The sequence below is a fragment of the Mesoplodon mirus genome, assembly GCF_964341445.2.
Source record: "Mesoplodon mirus genome assembly, chromosome: 6".
Lineage (NCBI taxonomy): Eukaryota > Metazoa > Chordata > Mammalia > Artiodactyla > Ziphiidae > Mesoplodon > Mesoplodon mirus.
In genome coordinates, this window is record NC_138982.1 from 94,585,326 (window position 1) to 94,606,594 (window position 21,269).

Sequence of the window (21,269 nt, forward strand, 5' to 3'; positions counted from 1 at the left end):
GATAGGTTTCCTTCTTACACAGCATAGTTTTGATTGATGCGTATTTCCCCACTTCTTTCATAGTTAGCGAACCTTTTCCTCCCGGTGTTTCCTTAGTTTTTAATACTCTTAAAATAAGTCTTAAAATTTTTTCAATTTAGCATTACCATACTGTAAATCACAGGCACTCGTACTTTGCTTTGTAGAGTAGACTAATCCCATCGTGTTTATTCATTCATTCATTTCTCAAACATGTATTACTATATAAATGGTACATTGGCTATGGTATTTTCAATTTGTATGTTTTAATCCTAAGTGTGGATATAAAATTTTACTTTAATGAATTTTTGAAGAATTTACTTTTAAAAATATATTGATTTTAAAATTTGGTAATTATTGTACTCTCTGTAGTAATTGTATTATATATATCTTCTCCCATCGAAGCAGGAATGCTTCCAACTTTATAACTTGCTACAGAAGCCCAGTTTACCCTATACCTGACCAGTAGCCAAACTTAACATGAAGCATTGTAGTGGTTCAGAACTGAACTAAGTATTTCATGCTACTTTTGGTAGTATTTTTAGCATACGTAGTGACCTTTTAGGTGCAACAGATTAATGGAGCAATATCATACTACTGTATATTTTGTACTCTATTTACGACTCAATAATGTATCCAGAATCTAATGTTTAGTCTTAAATAAATAGATGATTAGAAATAGCATAAGTATATCTAACAAACCTATAAATTTACCCCAAGGAAATAAAAAAGTGTAATTATAAAAGACAGTCTTTTCTCTGACCTAATATTATATCAGTGATGTTTTAGAATGAACAAGAATTGAAAGTAAATTTTATTGAATAGCTGTAAATCTTTGGGAAATTTCTAAATTTATGCAGAAATCACCACATTTGGTACCTTTGGTTAGCCTTCCAAATCAAAAGACTAACATTTGTTGCATGGAATTTGATTTATCTTCTTATTCTTTCCTAAAATGTTTCAGCAAAATTAATGAGGCTGAACCATTGACTTTTCAATTATTGAAAACTCAGAATCTAAGACTTATTTTAATCTCAAAATTAATGAAAGCAAATTAAGTAGCCTTGCTTAGGTTAAAAAAAAAAAAGTCTCCAGTAAAGCTGGAGATAATTATTGTATGCAAATAGGGGGAAGGAAATAATGACTTCAACTAGTCAAAATTAATATAAATAGGCATGTATTTCCTTCTCAAATAATCAAATCATTACATATTTTTAATATCAAACTCAAATGGAAGTTAAAACAATGAAATATTTATCAGGTCTTCTTTAATAGTTATAATTTTAGCCTTATGTTAGCAATGCAAATTTCACAGAATTTGAATTTATGAAAAATCTAAATCTGAGTTAATTTTGGTAGTTAAAGGTAAATATTTGTGAAGTGCAGGCTATTTGCCAAGCCGTATGCTTGGTACTGTGTTTCTATTAGGAGATATAATTCAAACACAATTGAGTAAGATAAGGTCCCTGCCCTGAAAAGAACTTAGAGTACCTTTGGAGATACTGGCAGACATAAAAGAAAGTGTTACGAGAGAGGAAAACAGAGGAGCCCGAGATGGCAATGGTGGCAGATGATAAATTATTAGTGAACCAAAGGTTGCAGAGGTGATGTTCATCTACTCAGAAAATGAATCAGTTCTATGGATTTAAACTCATATACTACTAATTTTAAACCAGGTAGGTTTATGGTCCTAATGATTTAATATAGTAGCACTGATACAATCTTTTTCTGCCATTAGCTCTGCCATTCGCTTCTGCCATTATTCTGTTTTTAATAAATATAATTAAGAAGAAGTATAATAATTTTTAATTTGTCTGCAATTCATATTTTTCACTATTTCAGATTCCCCCTCTCTGTCAAGGTGGTAAAAAAAAACACATTTTGCTACTTATACAAACCTTAATGTTAATAATAGCATAATTTTTAATAATTGAATTTATTGTTCAGTGAGCCAACTAACAATTTTTTGCATAGGATGCCCAATGTAGCATTTTAAAAGGCACATTATATGTACAGGAGATTTCATAGACATGAATTCATTTAATCCTCACAAATCCCAAATGTCAGGTCCATTTTACAGATTATGTCTGCCTAATGCTCAGACAGATTAACTCATATAATATTCTTACAGGCAAAATTCAAAACCCATTTTTTTCTTTGACTTTACAACAGTTTCTATTCATTGTACAGGACAGACTGGGACAGAAAATTAAAATTAGAAGCAGTTTTTACCATCAACAATTTTACCATCAAGTAAGAGATCTGAAAACTACAAAGTTAGTAGTATGTATTAATTAGGAATAAATGGGAAAAGCATATTTGAGCAAGTGATGAATAAATTAGAAAATATGCAAATTAGAATATGGTTACTATCAGTCATGAAATGTTTTATTTTCAAAAATTGATCTTTATAGAGAATTTCTAATTTTTTTCTTTAGCCAGTTAGCAGAGATAATAGGTTTAATCTGAAAATTATCTTTATTTTTCAGATCCCTTTTTTGATCCAGCAAGTGGCCAGGTTCCTTTGCCTCCTGCTAGGAGACTACCAGGTGAAAATGTCAAATCCAACAGAACATCACAGGACTATGATCAGCTTCCTTCATCTTCAGGTGAGTTGGCTAATAATAGTAATAATAATACCTTATGTTTGTACAGTGCTTTTTGGAGCACCTTTTTATTCAGTGTATAATTGAGCACCGCCAGCCTAAGAAAGTGTTTTGATCACCTTTGCATTTGCTTATAAAGCATGTATTATGAGAAGAATGCCTACAAAATTGTCTCACGGAAAAGAAAACATTTTAAGCCTTAATATTAACTTTGATATGTCAGTAAAGCATGTTCTGTGATTCAAAATCTATTCATTCTCTAACTTTTGTTTTGCTTTATCAGATATGAGAAATGGGATTGAGGTCTTTATATACTGAACTGCTGCATTCTCTTATTTCTCCATTAAAGGAAGAAATCTCTTTAGAATTAGTATTAGCACCAAACTATTCATTTTCATAGCTTATTTAGGGCTATCATGCAGTGCTCTACTGCCAGTCATTAAGTAGAAGCTTGTACCATTTTAGTAAATACAAGTCGTACTCATAACCATTATTAATGGAATGTTGCTGCTTTGCTTCTTTGGGAGGTCTTCCTCGACCACCATATCTAAAATAGCTCCCCCTACTTTACACAGTCACTTTATATCCCCTTCTTTTGCTTTATGTTTCTTCATAGCACCTTTCATTCATTTATTTGCTTGTCTATCTCATCTGCTAGAGTACTGCTTTGAATATACACACGTGGTTTGGTTCACTGCTTTATCCTCAGGTGACCAGAAGAGTGCCTAGCACATATTTCTTGGATGAGTGGATGGATAGAAGGGAGGAGGGAAGAGTCGCTGATATCTGTGTTATGGTGAACATACACATATTTTGAGCAATTGAAACAATATATTTGTCTCATAATTATGAACATCAGAAGTTTTTCCTATGTAGATTTTTGTCCTATATCAGTATTTTTTTCATTAACTGTATTTTGACTTTTTTTGAAGTATACTTGATTTACAATGATGTTTTAGTTTCAGCGGTACAGCCAAGTGATTGTTATATAACTGAATATATATATATATATATAACAATATATATGTATATTTGTCTTCAGATTCTTTTCCATTATAGGTTATTACAAGATATTGAATATAGTTCCCTGTGCTATACAGTAGGTCCTTGTTGTTTATCTATTTTATATATAGTAGTGTGTATCTGCTAATCCCAACCTCCTAATTTATCCCTCCCTGCTCCTTTCCCCTTTGGTAACTATAAGTTTGTTTTCTATGTCTGTGAGTCTGTTTCTGTTTTGTAAATAACTTTGTATCATTTTTTTAGAGTCCACATATACGTGATAGCATATGATACTTGTCTTTGATTTACTTCACTTAGTATGATAATCTCTAGGTCCATCCATGTTGCTGCAAATGGCATTATTTCATTTGCTTTTATGGCTGAGTAATATTCTGTTGTGCATATATATCACATCTTCTTTATCCATTCTTCTGTTGATGAACACCTAGGTTGCTTCCACGTCTTGGCTGTTGTAAACAGTGCTGCTATGAACACTGAGGTACATCTGTCTTTTCGAATTAGTTTGTCTTTTCCAGATATATGCCCAGGAATGGGATTGCTGGATCATAATGGTAACTCAATTTTTAGTTTTTTAAGGAACCTTCATACCGTTCTCCATAATGACTGCACCAATTTACATTCCCACCAACAGTGTAGGAGGGTCCCCTTTTCTCCACACTCTCTCCAACATTTATTATTTGTAGACATTTTGGTGATGGCCATTCTGACTGGTGTGAGGTGATACCACATTGTAGTTTTCATTTGCATTTCTCTAATAATTAGCAGTGTTGAGCATCTTTCCATGTGCCTCTTGGCCATCTGTATGTCATCTTTGGAGAAATGTCTATTTAGGTCTTCTGCCCATTTTTTGATTGGGCTTATTTTTGATATTGAGCTGTATGAGTTGTTTGTATATTTTGGAAGTTAATCCCTTTTTGGTAACATCATTTGCAAAGATTTTCTCCCCTTCTGTAGGTTGTCTTTTTGTTTTGTTTATAATTTGCTGTGCTGTGCAGAATCTTTTAAGTTTAATTAGGCCCCATTTGGACTTCCCTGGTGGTCCAGTGATTAAGATTCTGTGCTTCCACTGCAGGGGCCATGGTTCGATCCCTGGTTGGGGAAGTTCCACATGCCATGTGGTGCAGCCAAAAAAAAAAAAACAAACCACAGGAATTAGGTCCCATTTGGTTTTTTGCTCTTATATCCATTACTCTAGGAGATGGATCCAAAAAATATTGCTGTGGTTTATGTCAAAGAGCGTTCTGCCTAGGTTTTCCTGTAGGAGTTTTATAGTATCTGATCTTACATTTACGTTTTAAAACATTTTTTATGTTTTAAAATAAAACATTTTAAAACATTTACATTTTTAAATCCATTTTGAGTTTATTTTTGTATATGGTGTTAGAGAATGTTCTAATTTCATTCTTTTATATATAGCTGTCCAGTTTTCCCAGCGCCACTTATTGAAGAGACTGTCTTTTCTCCATTGTATATTCTTGCCTCCTTTGTTATATTGGGTTGGCCAAAAAGTTTGTTCAGGGTTTTTTCATAACATCTTACAGAAAAATCGGAACGAACTTTTTGGCCAGCCCAATATATTAATTGACCATAAGTGTGTGGGTATATTTCTGGGCTTTCTATTCTGTTCATTGATGTATGTTTCTATTTTTGTGCCAGTACCATACTATTTTGATTACTGTAGCTTTGTAGTACAGTCTGAAGTCAGGGAGAATGATTCCTCCAGCTCCGTTCTTCTTTCTCTGTTTCGACTATTCAAGGTCTTTTGTGTTTCAATACAAATTTTAAAATTATTTGTTCTGTGAAAAATGCCATTGGTAATTTGATAGGGGTTGCACTGAATCTGTAGATTGCCTTGGTAGTATGGTCATTTTAACAATATTGATTCTTCCAATCTAAGAACATGGTTTCCATTTGTTAGTGTCATCTTCAGTTTCCTTCATCAGTGTCTTGTAATTTTCAGAGTACAGGTCTTTTGCCTCCTTAGGTAGGTTTATTCCTAGGTATTGTATTCTTTTTGATGTGATGATAAATGAGATTGTTTCCTTAATTTCTCTGATATTTCATTGTTAATGTATAGAAATAAGACAGATTTCTGTATATTAATTTTATATCCTGCAACTTTACAGAATTCATTGATGAGCTCTAGTAGTTTGCTGGTGGCATCTTTAGGATTTTCTGTGTATAGTATCAAGTGGTCTGCAAACAGTGACAGTTTTACTTCTTCCTTTCCAATCTGGATTCTTTTTATTTTTTTCTTCTCTGATTGCCATGGCTAGGACTTCCAAAACTATGTGGAATAACAGTGGTGAGAGTGGCATCCTTGTCTTGTTCCTGATCTTAGAGAGAATGCTTTCAACTTTTCATCATTGAGTATGATGTTAGTTGTGGGTTTGCCCTATATGGTCTTTACTGTGTTTAGGTTATGTTCCCTATATGCCCACTTTCTGGATAGTTTTTATCATAAATGATGTTGAATTTTATCAAAAGCTTTTTTTCATCTATTAAGATGATCATATGGTTTTTAGTCTTCAGTTTAATATGGTGTATCACATTGATTGATTTATGGATATTGAAAAATCCTTGCAACCCTGGGATAAATCCCACTTGATCATGGTGTATGATCCTTTTTATGTATTGCTGGATTTGGTTTGCTTTTAAGCTCAAACCTCAGTTCACAGATCTGTTAATAGTGAGAGCTGTCCATTCTGTAACTTCTGAATCAAGATAATTATTTAGCTGCTTTGAGAATTATCAGCACAGTAGTTCTGTACTTGATGACATGCATGGGAGATGCAAAACTCCCTCTGCAGTTTTGTAAGTTTTTACACTTGACTATAACTCAGAAAAACAGAAAATTTTATTAACCATTTCAAATTTTGGTCTGTGCTGTTTTTACCAATTTACTTCTAGTCATTCCAGTATTTCAGATATATCCATAGGTACCCACTGAAATACTGTATTTCCACTTGAAAGGGTAGATTTCCAGAATGATGAAAAAATGTGAAAGTCAAGAAGAAGGAGAGACAGTATCTGACAATATATATAGGAGAAGGAAGCAAATCCCTTAAGGAAATAATGTTAAAATACAACTTTGAGAAGAGTGCCATGACTGATTTAAAATAACATTCAGTACCACCAGCTCTGGATTAACAGAAACATATACTCAAGTTATGAGAAGAGTTGTGGCCTAAATGCTCTATTTTCACAGCTTCTTTACAATTTGCACCATAACATGCAGGCATTGTTGAGCCCAGAGGAACATCATTCACATATATGATTTCAACTGGTAGGAATTCCAGTTAACATTACACTAGAAATTTCAAGGAAGAACTTTAAGTCACAAACCCTGTTGAAACATCTCCAAATAGGCATTTACCAGAAGCCTAAACTGGCTTTACCTGAGTGATAAAATAGTCCTGATTGTTACTCTGAGGGCCTCAGCTACATGTAACATCAACTATTTCAGCCTACTCCCTGAACTCTCTTTACAAACACAGTCAAACCACAGAAAATAAGATAACTTTTTTCCAACAAGATATTTGCTCACATGCTGCTTCACAGGGCTACCAAGCTGTCCACTAGTTTATTTCACATCAGGAGAGGGACTCAGCTTGCCTTCTGGATTAGATCTTTCCATCAGAAACTTAAGACTATGCAGTGTGCCTTTGGGATACTAATAGTGCTTATTTTGCAGTAACGTTTTTATTGATATTAAGGCCTTTTTAAGATGATCATTGAGGATTCTGGTATAACTGCCGCATCTTATAAATTCCATTTCTCCTATTTTTTATGGTGATGTAAATAATTGATGGTGACTTACTTATGTATATAAGCTTTCTATGAAAAGAATATTTCTAACCCAAAAAATTTAATTGATTTAAAAATATTTTCCTTTTTCTAAAAAGTATGTGTGCATGTAAATGTATGTCTACATATACAAAGTGCCTTCCAAATGTTTTATTCCTCCCCCCATAAAAGTTTATAATTTTCTGAAGTTTGTAGATGTAACAGTATTTAATGATATGAATATGTCATAATGATAATCAGAATAAGTGGATTTTACCAGCTTGTGTTAAACTTACATATACCTTATATGGGCCAAATGTTTTTGCTAATAGTCTGCTTATTTCTTCACATAGGGTTCATGTCTGTACTAGCTATGCATGAGTTTTTAGACTTTTTTTTTTTTTTTTTTTTTTTTTTTTTGCTGTACACGGGCCTCTCACTGCTGTGGCCTCTCCCGTTGCGGAGCACAGGCTCCGGACACACAGGCTCCGCGGCCATGGCTCGCGGGCCCAGCCGCTCCGCGGCATGTGGGATCTTCCGGGATCGGGGCACGAACCCGTGTCCCCTGCATCGGCAGGCGGACTCTCAACCACTGCGCCACCAGGGAAGCCCTAGACATTTTTAAGTTTGCTTTTCTCTTGTGGTAAGATATAATGTGCTACAGTTTGAATACCATTCTTTAAAAACCCAGGGAATCCAACTTATATTAGAATACAAAGTCGTAATGATGATGTGTTTGTGCTCATGCTGGTGAAGTGCAGCTGAGCTCTTGAGATTTTTTTTAATAGTATTTAAAAGGACGTTCAAGGTAATACTTAAAAATAACACTAGAATTTCAGAATATGACTTGTATTAAATGTGTTTGTAACTGGTAACAGATATTATTGCCAAGTATACCTACAAAATAAAGGAGGTCTCATAAAAGGAATTAATTGCAATACTACTTTTCCTTTACTAGCTTAAAGGAAAAGTGCCCAGATATTGAATGAATTTTATATTAAGACCTCAACTTGGAAATCACTGCTTCATTTCACATAAGAGTGGGAATTGTGTATTGTTATAAGTGATGTTTTAAGATAAACTGTCTTTTTAAGGTTTTGTTTTGTGTTTCAACAAAGGAAATTGCTGCATTGCAGAGTTTTACCATAGTTCAACTACCTAAAATGTTTTTCCTTACATACAGCTTCACTTTTAAAACCACTGAACATGGGGTCATTTTTCTTACAAATCTAATACTAATGTAGTTCTTTTATAACAATTTTCTGGATGTATTAAAAAAGTTATGTTATAACCTTGGCCCTTACAATCATAATTACCTACCTTACTGTATGTGAAGATATTTTATTTGTAATTTAATTTAGTGAATACTGTGTATTAAAACATGTCCTTCTAAAATTAAATAGTATATCTGTAGTGGAAGCAATTCAGGTTTACATAAATGAGTTCCAGAAATAATTGTTCCAATTTACAGGAGAGTAACAAAGTCATAATGATGATGTGTTTGAGATTTCTTTTATGCCTTGATAAGTTAATTTCTTTTAATTCTCAGATATTGTTATACTTGAAAAAATCTGTAGTCTAAGAGTCTTGATGTCCATCCCAAGTATGGTCAATGAATTACTAAATAATTTTAGAGATTATGTCTCAGATTGTATGTAGTAATCATTTTTAAAATTTGTTAAGCACTTACGACGGGACAAATGTTATGCTAAGTATTTTAAATACAGATAACAGATAATTTAATACATAACATGTATTATTATATTTATAGTTGCACATGTAAAATATATTTTATATAACAGTTTCTATATTGTATATTAATGTTTTGAGTAGTTTAAATGTAAATTTACTATAAGATACAGGTCTAGTAAAAAAATTTTTTTACTTTTTATTTTATATTGGAGTATAATTGATTAACAATGTTGTGTTAGTTTCAGATGTACAGTGAAGTGATTCAGTTATACATATACATGTATCTATTCTTTTTCAAATTCTTTTCCCATTTAGGTTATTACAGAGTATTGAGCAGAGTTCCCTGTGCTATACAGTAGGTCCTTGTTGATTATCTATTTTAAATATAGCAGAGTGTACATGTCAATCCCAAACTCCCAATCTATCCCTCTCCCCCAACCCTTCCCCTCTGGTAACCATAAGTTTTTTCTCTCTGAGTCTGTTTCTGTTTTGTAAACAAGTTCATTTGTATCATTTTTTTTAGATTCCACATATAAGTAATATCATATGATATTTGTCTTTATCTGACTTACCTCAGTTAGTATGATAATCTCCAGGTCCATCCATGTTGCTGCAAATGGCATTATTCCATTCTTTTTTTAATGACTGAGTAATATTCCATTGTATATATGTACCACCTTTCAATGGACATGTAGGTTGCTTCCATGTCTGGCTATTGTTAACAGTGCTGCAAGGAACACTGGGGTGCATATATCTTTTTGGATCATGTTTTTCTCTGGATATATGCCCAGGAGTGGGATTGCAGGGTCATATGGTAGCCCTATTTTTAAGGAACCTCCATACTGTTCTCCATAGTGGCTGTAACCATTCACGTTCCCACCAACAGTGTAGGAGGGTTCCCTTTTCTCCACACTCTCTCCAGCATTTATTGTTTGTAGACTTTTTCATGATGGCCATTCTGACGGGTGTGAGGTGATATCTCATTGTAGTTTTGATTAGCATTTCTCTAATAATTAGTGATGTTAAGCATCTTTTCATATGCCTCTTGGCATCTGTATGTTTTCTTTGGAGAAATGTCTATTTAGGTCTTCTGCCCATTTTTTGATTGGGTTGTTTTTTGGATATTGAGCTGCATGAGCTCTTTGTAAATTTTGGAGATTAATCCCTTGTCAGTCACATTGTTTGCAAGTATTTTCTCCCATTCTGAGGGTTGTCTTTTCATTTTGTTTATATTTTCCTTTGCTGTGCAAAAGCTTTTAAGTTTCATTAGGTCCTATTTGTTTATTTTTGTTTTTATTTCCATTTCTCTAGGAGGTGGGTCAAAAAGGATCTTGCTGTGATTTATGTCATAGAGGAAAATATAGGCAGAACACTGTAAGAGTTTTATAGTGTCTAGCCTTACATTTAGGTCTCTAATCCATTTTGAGTTTATTTTTGTGTTAGGGAGTGTTCTAATTTCATTCTTTTACATGTAGCTGTCCAGTTTTCCCAGCACCACTTATTGAAGAGTCTTGATTACTGTAGCTTCGTAGTATAGTCTGAAGTCAGGGAGCCTGATTCCTCCAGCTCTGTTCTTCTTTCCCAAGATTGCTTTGGCTATTTGGGGTCTTTTGTGTCTCCATACAAATTTTAAGATTTTTTTCTTCTAGTTCTGTGAAAAATGCTGTTGGTAATTTGATAGGGACTGCATTGAATCTGTAGATTGCCTTGGGTAGTATGGTCATTTTGACAATATTGATTCTTCCAATATTTTTTTCTTTTAATTGTGATATTGTTATACTTGAAAATATCTGTAGTCTAAGAGTCTTGATGTCCATCCCAAGTATCATTATTGAATTACTAAATAATTTGAGATTATGTCTCAGATTTTAAAAAATATTACATACAGTTTTAAATATAGATAGTAATTTACCCAAGGTCTCGCAGCTAGTAAATGATTGATAGGATTTGAATCAGTAGGCTGTGCACCCATTTATGTTGTTGTTAGCCAAGTTTATGTTGTTATCCCACCAGTAGTCAGGCCAAAAATTAGGTTTAAAAACTTAACTCACACATTGCTAAGCTGAGCTTGGAGATAGCCAATCATAAAATCAAATGAAGACAGTAGCAAAGGAATAGTAGTGATAGAAGAGGGTACTAAGAATTCTAAAATTGTAGTAGAGATTTCAAAGCCTGGATTGTGATCATTTTTCACATGACTTTAGGAAGCCACTACGTACCTTCTGTACTTTTTATACCAGCAAAATCAATCTCTGTCTTAGATTCTTGAGCAGCTCAGACCTGTAAAAACCAACAGATGGGATCTGAGGCTTTTTTTTTTAAATTATGAAAGTGGTACATGCACATTAGAGAATAAAGTAGAATTTAAAAAGTCACCTAGAACCCTGTCATCAGTAAGGAACATTATTGCCATTTTGGAGTCCTTCTTTCTAATGATCTGTCCATACACATGTTCACACAGTGGAGATCATACTCCACAGTACAACATAGTATCATAAGTTTCTTACCACATCATTAAATTTTGTTTAACGTCACTTTAAATTATTGTATGATAGTCCATTTTTATATGCTGTCAAACTATTGCTTCTCAAATCTTTCTCCCCACCAAAAAGCTAACGCCAAATGACAATGGGGACTAGGGATTTAACTAAAAGTGGACAATCACATGCAGGAAATTGCTTCAAAGTCTGTTTTATTTCAACAATTTATAGAAATTTTGCATTTACTTGGTATATCTGCATTTATTTTCATATTTAAAAATATTAACTCTCTCATATCCTTGAGTAAAATTAGCGCTCCAGGAAGATGTACTGTTTATAGCCTATGGCTCCACACCTTCTTGCACTTATTTGGATGCTGTTGCCCTTGCTCGTAGGAGTTCAAAAATACCATGAGCACGGACAGCAGCACCAGAATAAAACATGTCTTTCCAATCACATTTCTAAGGATAACATGTATTCAGGAGAAATCCCCATAGCACTGGTAAAATTCATAGTCATTCCAGTGTACTCCAAAACTACAACATAGCAGCTTTGGGAGAACTCTGAGAGAGGTTCATCTGCTGTTTCATTGCTCCTTTGCACCATCTACACATTCCAAAGTGAATAAGGACCTGGTATCTCCTCTTTTAGACATTGTGAGAAAGCAGAAGTGGAGACAGTGAAGGCTGTCCATGAGTTTTAAGAAGAGGTGTCTAGAAAGAGGGATTGGCTTTGTGGGAAGAGGGAAGTGCTTTGCTGTAACCATCAGCATGAAAATTGCCTGTTTGTTTTTTTTTTTAATGGCTTTTACTATTAGTTCAGGTTGTAACAGATCTTTCTTGTTAATATCTTGCTTAAAAGTTTCATATAGAACTAGGCACTCACTACAAATTCCAGGTTTTTGTCCTCTTTCACATTTGAATTCCTATTAATTCACAGTAACTGCTGTTCTATAGCACTGTAGTGTAGTGGTTATCTTTACAAATGATACTTAGTAGATTTGGAGAGTGAGAATTATGAAAGTAAACTGCTTACCTCAAAGTCACTCAAAATCTTAGTGGCCAAACTGAGGTGCATCTAACCAACCTCGGTGCTCCTCACCGACATCCTCATCTTGAAAAGTTGTAGCTGTCAGTTACCTGGTGCAGAGCTACACTATCCAATTGAAACAAACAAAAAATTAAAACATTCCAAATTAAATAAATATTCAGCAATAAATAGAAATGTATATAACAGGTGGCAAAAAGTTGCAACAAAGCTTCCACGTTACTTCCATTTGTGGGCTCTAATACATGATACAGTTCAACTCTGGGCATTTGTAAGATTCCAAAGAGATGTCAGCACTGTTTTGGGGAAACAGATTTTGAGTCAGGGCAATGAGGACTAGGATTAAACGAGTTGGGATATATGAGTTTTGTATTTAAAAGGAAAAAAAATCTGTCTTTTGGAAAAATTAATCTTTGCTTCAAAGTTTTTTCTTTTTTTACTGAAAATATCTTTAAAATCTATTGTGATTCCTTCCAGAGATGGTTTGAATCATTTCCTCTAGTTGGTATTTCAAATAGATCAGAGATACCTTCACTCCTCCAGCTAGATAGTTTTGATTTAATCATTGTGTGTGTGTGTGTGTGTGTGTTCCCTAACATTTGGTTTAACCTAACTTAGCCTTCCTGAATTATGTTTAGTACTTATTTTTTTTCAAGAAAATAGCTTTCTCAAATAAAATTTATCATCCGCAAATTCCATTGCATTTGGCCAGTATTAATTATAGCAGCCTCACAGAGTGGATAGATTTCTTGGGGGGTTTTCCTGGTGATAGGTGCCATCTACCAAGATCAAAGACACATGTTTACTACATCTAGAAGTTCTAAATCTTAAGACTTAATTTCCAATTATACTATTAGATGGGTCTCTCGCTGCCATAGCATCTTCCCCAGTTTAGTAGTATTCATAGCTGTACTTTTCAGAGATGCTTGATATTCATCTGCCCTTCTCAGTATTTAGACCGAAACAAAATAACAATATTAGAAAAATTCTTTGAAAATTACCAGTAGAATACAAGGAATTTAAACTTGTGTTTAATTCTAGATACTTTTCTCACCTAAAAGTAAGTCAGAACAGACATTTCAATGTATAAATTCTGTGGTAACTGATTAAAGGAAAGCTTGCTAGAATCTCTAATAGTTTTTGGAAGTAATTAGAAGCAAAGCATAATTTATTATCCCTCTCTGCATGACATAATGGAAATACTTAATAGAAAAATAAATGAAGCCTCAAAACAGTAAGAAATGCAATTTACTAGACCATAATAAGTTGAGATATTTAGTTACAGATATACAAAACAGTATAGACTTTAGCAAGAACCAGAAACTAATGTGTGTTCTTATGTATGACCAGAGTAAGCTTTATCTACAGCTATAATATTTTTTTCAAACTGGATATCATTCTGTAAGAAAGGAACAATTAAAAATAAGACTATCATCCAATTTTGTGTAGAACTAAATTTTTTCATCCTGGAGGCTTTTGTTTTGTGTATGTTATATTGATACTGCTAGAATTGCAAACAGGATGATTTTTTTTTTTACAAGCTACCTTCTCAGAGAAAAATATCATACTTATGAGAAAAATATGAAATAATGTATGAGATAATTCTTTATGATTTACATTGGATTATTATTGAAAGTATTACCTTATAATATTTCCATAGGCCATGAGGAAAGTTGGCAAGGGAGCAGAGACCAAGAGGGACAGGAGTCAAGAGGGTTCTAGCCTCACTTCTTCATTTATTTGTGTCCTTGAATTTGGCACCTGTCAGTGGTCTAAGAAGAAAAACATTAAATAACTGTTGGTGTCTACTGTATCTTAAACCCATAAATGTTTCATGGAATAAATTTGACAACTTTTAACCTTTTTTAAAAATCTAGGCTTTTGATATTAAGTACCAGATACAGATAAATGGAAATCCATGATAAAAGTGCCACCTCAAGTTACTAGCCCATGTCCTGGTGATCTGTATGGGATGGTGGTCTATTAACTAACTTTCTTTTCTCCTAATAAGATTACTTTCCATTCATGGATACCAATGTCATTTGGTTTAACTTTGAGAAACTATTATCAGGGGACTGATCTGGAACCGAGTTCTCCACTAATGTTTCTGCTGGCTTTGCTTTTTCTCAGGCTAAGCGTTCTACATTGGAATCTGGATAAAGTATTTCAGCAAAGCACTGAGTTTACTTCTGTCCAACCTATTGACTAATAGCAGACTCAAAGCATCTACTATTTCATTATTTCCCCCCTAGCATCAGCAAGGTATCACTTTACAGCATTATTAACTTGAAAAATATGCTACAAAGCATATTTCTCAGGAGTTTTGCTCTGACATGGGTGGGGTGTAGGACTTGGTGGGGATGTTCTGCCAGGAGTATCCACGAGCTTGTAACAGTTTCCTCTAGTAGAAACTTCCCAAGCAAGTGCCTCCACGATAGTAGAGAAGAGTGAGCTGTATTGCCAAAGTGAAAGCTTTTAAAGCTTTTCTTTTTCAGTTATTTTTGTTTTTTTCCTTCTGTATCTTTTATTTCATATGGTTTAAAGAACAATATGTAGAATTGGGAAAAAATTTGTGTTAATTTCTCAGATAAATTTCCAACACACCCTATCTTAGTTTTCTTGACGTTCAAAAATGGGGACAATATAACCTATCCAACTGTAGTATATAAAAATGGAAAATGGTTTTTGTAGAAACAATGAAAACCTGTTTTCATATAAAATAATGAGATCATACTAATGTATAATGTCTATTTTTATCTCATTATTTAAATGATATCTCTTTAAAAATCTATGCAGATGGTTCACAAGCACCAGCCAGACCTCCTAAACCACGACCCCGCAGGACTGCACCAGAAATTCACCACAGAAAACCCCACGGGCCTGACGCAGCATTGGAAAATGTCGATGCAAAAATTGCAAAACTCATGGGAGAGGGTTATGCCTTTGAAGAAGTTAAGAGAGCCTTAGAGATAGCCCAGAATAATGTCGAAGTGGCCCGTAGCATCCTCCGAGAATTTGCCTTCCCCCCTCCCGTCTCCCCACGTCTAAATCTATAGCAGCCAGGACTGTAAACACCAGAACACAAAGCAATTGCTGAATATTCCAGATGTGTGGAAAGGAGAAAAGTGAGATGGAATTCAAGAGAGAACATCTCCTCCTCACGTGGCATCTTGAGAAGAGAAAGGCTCGGAAGTGCTGCTTCTCAGAAGACAGCTTCTTGCTCAGGATGCCAATTGCCACGGCTTCCTTATTTTTGCTAGCCATACTTTTAAATCAGGGTTGAACTGACAAAAATAATTTAAAGACGTTTACTTCCCTTGAACTTTGAATCTGTGAAATGCTTTTCCTTGTTTACAAGTTGGCAAAGTTGCAGTTTGTTTTTTAGTTTTGTTTGGGGACTTTTTTGATACCTGTACTGTGTTCTTGATAGACCCTCTGTACAGTGGTCAGGTCTGCTGTAACATTTTCTACCAACTCCCTTGCTGTCTGTGTCAACAGCTAAGTCACATACTCATTGTGATCGTTCCCATCCCACCCCCCCAAACCCAGGTCCAGTTCCATTTCTCCCATTTACAAGATGCTTTAAAGGTTCTGATTTTCAACGTATCAAATTAATGCAAAAAAAGTGTGTGGCCTTCACTACTGAGTCTTTTCTTTGGAAACCATCACTGTTGAGAGATGGGGAAAATCTGAATGTATAAAGCATTTTTTGGTCAATGAATGCCTTTTATAAGGGGTTTTCATATAATATAGAAGAGCTTCCCTTTTTGTGTAAGTTTTGTGATCTTCCACACTCTCATCTTTGTCATCCCAAGGGTGTCACGACTCTAAAAAAAAAAACACCTAAAATCTTAGAAAGCAACTACCGCAGAGGTGGGAGAATACGCTTGCACATGACAATGCCGTATTGAAGTTATATAATGAGGCCCCCTGATATTTATGCCGCATTACTTTGAGGCATGCTGAGTAAGAGGACCGTCTCCCAGAAATACTTAATGATTTTCAGATAAAACTATGACCATACCTTTCCAAAGTGGAATAGAGTTCATTTCCTGTTTGAGTGATTACACTCTGGTACCTAAAAAGTGTAGGAACCAGTTCATATTGCAGTGGAAATGTTACACCTTTGACGCACTGTTAAGTGCTAATGCTACTGTGGCAATGTTTATTTTTCTTTTGCAAAATTCTTAGTAATTTTCTCTCTCCCATCAAATTAGAGTTCGTATTTAATTTTTTGATTCTCTCATTCATTGCTCCTCTTTGCTCCATCCAGTCAGGTATAAGACATTTATATAGTTTTGCCTTTTTTGCAAAATGGAGGTTGGTTCTTCAGAAACCGTGTTATTACTTTTAATAAACCTACAAATATTTATTGGGCATCTATGATGTGCTCCACGCTGTCAGGCACTGTGTTCCATCACAAACTGATTCCATTGTAATATTCTGTTATCCTTTATCTGCACTTTTGGTGGTGAAAGTGTCTCTGCTGGACAAAGCCTGGAAGGGTTCCACCAGTGCTTTAGAATTTTCAGGCAATCTGCTTTTTTTTTTTTTTCTTATTAAGTTAGTGAAGAAATTAGACAAAACCAGGTCTGTGTTAAATGCTTGAACCCACAGAAGGTTTCCTAAACATGGACTGATTGCAGGTTTGTGCACGTTTCTGCCACTCCTTTAACTTCACACAGTGTGATGTAAAAAGATGCATCTGATAGTGAGCCTTTCTTCAGGATTTGAAAGCATGTAACCAAACATGTGGCAGAGCCAAAGGAAATTAACAGTCAAGACTTGTGTAGTCATTGCATTGACCTGGGGAGGGAACTAACGCATTCCTTTGTGAGCTGACATGTGCCCTTACTTGACAGTTTGATCTCCTGACATGAGGAGTCACAGGCCTTGGATAGTTTGTGCTCATATTTTAATTTCTTCAGCTGATTCTGAGCTGGTTCATGTCCCTGGAAGAGAATTTTTAATTTGCTTTAGATGTTCTTCCTGTAAGTAGGTATATGAGGGCAGTTTTTTACACTTTTAAAAACTGCATTGGCTAATTCTCCATTGCTTTATGAACTCCATGTTATGTCATCATGATTTTTCATTTATTAGTTTCTGATGTCACGTTGGAATAGCACTGTGGGTTTTTTTTATGACTTGCTGATCTTAGGTACAGTCTAAAAGCCAAAAGTTGCCACTTCATTGTGATAACATTATTATAACATTCTTAATAGATTAGGGAAGGATGTAAAATACGAATGTTAGGAAGTATAGTATATTCTCATTCAAACAATTTTCAAAAATGTGAAAATTTCCAGTGAGGATTAGAAAAAGACTGGTGACAATATAGAAAATTTAGGCCTGAATTTTTAAAAATCTATTTTGCAAAGAAAACTTACTAGCCTCCACCAAAATCTCTCTGTATCTAGTACTCAACAGCAACAATTAGTTTTATCATTAAAAAGAACGAATCAAAATTTTGTATGGAATGGAAAGAGCAAAATTCTGTCAAATGTTATCATGAAAAACCTATTGCTACCTATTACCTATGACTTATCAAACTCAAAAGTTTTTTTTTTTAGGAAATAATTAAACCAAAATACATTTTTAAATTATAAAAGTGACTAGCCATTAATGGTTGGAAATGAACCAGGTTTGGTTTCACTGTGATCCAAAAAGTTTGACATTCCTCCCATGTCTCAAGACTTGGTAATATGATTATTTTTAAAGCCAGTATGACATATAATTCATATAATTAAAACAGATTGTGGCCAACATTAACCTGCTCTCCCCGGTCCCCCAACATATTCTGGGGGTAGAAATACTTATCCTCAAAGATAGTCCAGTAAATTAATCTCCACAATCTCTTTTTCCCCTTGATGTCTATAATATCTATCCTGGCCAAATTTTCTAGAATTGAATCAGCAGTGCTTATGGTGATCTTGAACTTCCTTCCACAAAGATGACCTTTAGCCCCTCCCCATCCATATTCCCTTGCCTATATTGCAAATAGTAATAGAGCCCTAACTGCAACTTCAAAGGGCCCATTGGTTAACTCAGTATTTCACACACAAGAACACTTGCAATGATTTCTTCGTAATGTGAATTTTTTCTCTTTCAGTTCCAGAAGCATTTCCTACGGTTTGGACATTATTTTTCCTCTTGGATCTTCAACTTGAAGCTTTAATTTGCACTGAATTGTCTAACCTGGTTAAAATTTTAATCTTTTCTCTTATGCTGACAGATTTGGAAGCAAATTACAGTATGTTTTCAACAATACAGGTACTGCCTGTTGACCTGGAATTTTAATGCTTCTAGGAAAAGTTTCCAGAAAATGACAGCAGTTGAGTGAAGGGTTTTCTTCCCAATTTACTATTTTATTTTTTTAATGCCTTTTTAAAACTTGTCTAATATGGCAAAATAGTTATGTGTTCAATTAATTTATATTTTATTCATCCTTTTTCAATTCTGGTTATTATGTAAACGCCAGTACTTTATCTGTTCTTTTAAGGTATTTTATAAAATGAATGTTAACAAAACCAGAGTTGGTATTTTATTTTTCAAATGAATGCAAACATTTCTTTCACAGCACTTCTATGTTGTATTCTTTTTCTTCGTGTTAAGCAAAAGACATTTGACTTAAGAGCTAACCGGCCAAAGTGGTACAAAGTACCCATCCCAGATGATTTAGTTATTAAATACCAAAACCATATCATTTAAAGATATTTCACATAGATAAGCTATTCCCATGTCTTAGAACTGAAAGTCAAAGTTATATTAAGGTTCTGAGTAAGAAATATCATATCTGGGAAAGGCTGACAGTCTTCTGATGACATACCATATAATTGTTCATTCTTAACCAACAGTAAAATTTATTCTTTAAGTTCTTGATTTTTCTAATCATTTGTTACTGGCCAGTACATATTAGGGAGAGAACAGTGGCGATAAACCATGTTAATAAGTGCTTTTATATCAGGAACCATAGCAGAATGTTTTAAAAATCATTGGTACATGCAAAATCTCATGCATAGTAGTGCTTCAAAGCACACACAATTAAATGGAAGATACAAGCACGTAATTCCAATACAATAAATACTGTGCATAAGTTATCACATTGTACTGGCATTATGTGCTTATGGTAAGTGCTGAAGAACTATACTGGGCCCTTAACATATGCAGGGAACTTAGTATCAAAGCATTTAATGCTTTGTGACCACCTAGAGGGGTGGGATAGGGAGGGTGGGAGGGAGAGAGACCAAAACGAAGAAAATAAATAAATAAAGCATTTAATCCTTTCAACAACCACATGCCTCTTCTAGGACTGTGAAAGTAAAGCAGGGTATGATGTGTTCCTTCTGGTAAGCTAGACAAATGATAAGGCTGAGTAGCATTTTGTCAGCCTGAAAGAGAAGCAAGGTTTTTGCTGTTAAGAAAGAACTCTGGAGGTAAAGCTTTTCAAACAGGAACAGCACACATGATAAAACACTTATTTAGGCAATGGTGAGAAGTAGTAGGGCCTACAGAACACAGAAGAGACCAAGGAGGGTATACTGATGTCTGAAGGTGAAGGACCATGCCAGTCACTCTCAGATCCTAGGAACCATAGGATTAGAAATCACTTGCTGGAGGTCAGAGATGCTAATATCCATGAAGATGCCCAGAGAAATTAGGGTGTGTCTAACAGGAATTGCCACATCAAATAATAATCAGGCAGTAAACTAAGGGAAATTTAATTTGCATGGCTTTCTTTCATGTCCCTCTTTTGTTTGATTTTTTTCAAGGGAATCTGGGCAGTATTCTTAACTACCTATTTTTGCTTCTTTTTCATCCTTACTGTCACCACCCTCTTTTGGGTCTGAATTTTGACTGCCCTAGAATTTTAAATAGCCTGTAATTGACCTCTATGGCTCTAGTGCAAGACAGAATGAAGTTTCTGAAATTCAAATCCAGTGTTACACGAATGTAAAACTCCTGATGACTTTCTATGGTAGGGATTCCTTGTCTGCATTCCTCTTTCTATTCATCTCCCACTCCAGACCCTCTTCACTTCTGCTGAGCTGGCAACTGCCCAAATGAGCTCCATGTTTTGTACTTGCTAGTCCTTCTGAATATTCCTTTCCCTTTTTCCATCCTGGACTATTCATTCTTCAAAATCCAGCTCAGTCATTTCCTCTGTGAAGCATTTCCTATCTTATCCCACGTGTCAAGTTGAGCATGTCATCTACATCTCACACGGCACCAATATTCTAATGCTTACTACCATGTAGTTTTTGCAATTACTTCATTCTACAGATGGCCCCAACTAGACTGAACTTCTTTAGTCTAATATATGTCTGTGTCCCAAGCTCCTAATATAGAGCCTAGCACATAGTAAACAATAAAACGTTTTGAACAAATGGAAATGGCACTCTTAAGCAGCCAACAGTGGAAACAGTCCTGAAAGCTTAGTAAAGCTCTGCAACTAGCTACCTGTGTGGAATGCCATCTCTTTGATTCGTCTTTCTTCACCCATGGACTAGGAAATATAAAAGCCTACTCACTAACGTGATTACAGTAGATGCCTTAGTTTTTCTTCACTGTTTGGATGGGGAGCAAAAGTTATTTCATAACAAAAATAAATCATTCACAA

At 34.6% G+C, this 21,269-nt stretch overlaps 1 protein-coding gene across 5 annotated transcripts in view; it reads left to right on the forward strand.

Annotated features, from left to right (window-relative positions):
* CBLB (Cbl proto-oncogene B) overlaps positions 1–19,214 on the forward strand; it is a 209,397-nt gene extending 190,183 nt beyond the window's left edge. For all 5 annotated transcript variants that reach the window (XM_082626006.1, XM_082626002.1, XM_082626005.1 and 2 more), the window contains 2 exons: positions 2,508–2,627; positions 15,449–19,214. In XM_082626006.1, coding sequence (XP_082482132.1) covers positions 2,508–2,627; positions 15,449–15,708 — 380 coding nt within the window. In that variant the 3' untranslated portion in view covers positions 15,709–19,214. The remainder of the gene's footprint in view (positions 1–2,507; positions 2,628–15,448) is intronic.
* The last annotated feature ends 2,055 nt before the right edge of the window (positions 19,215–21,269 follow it).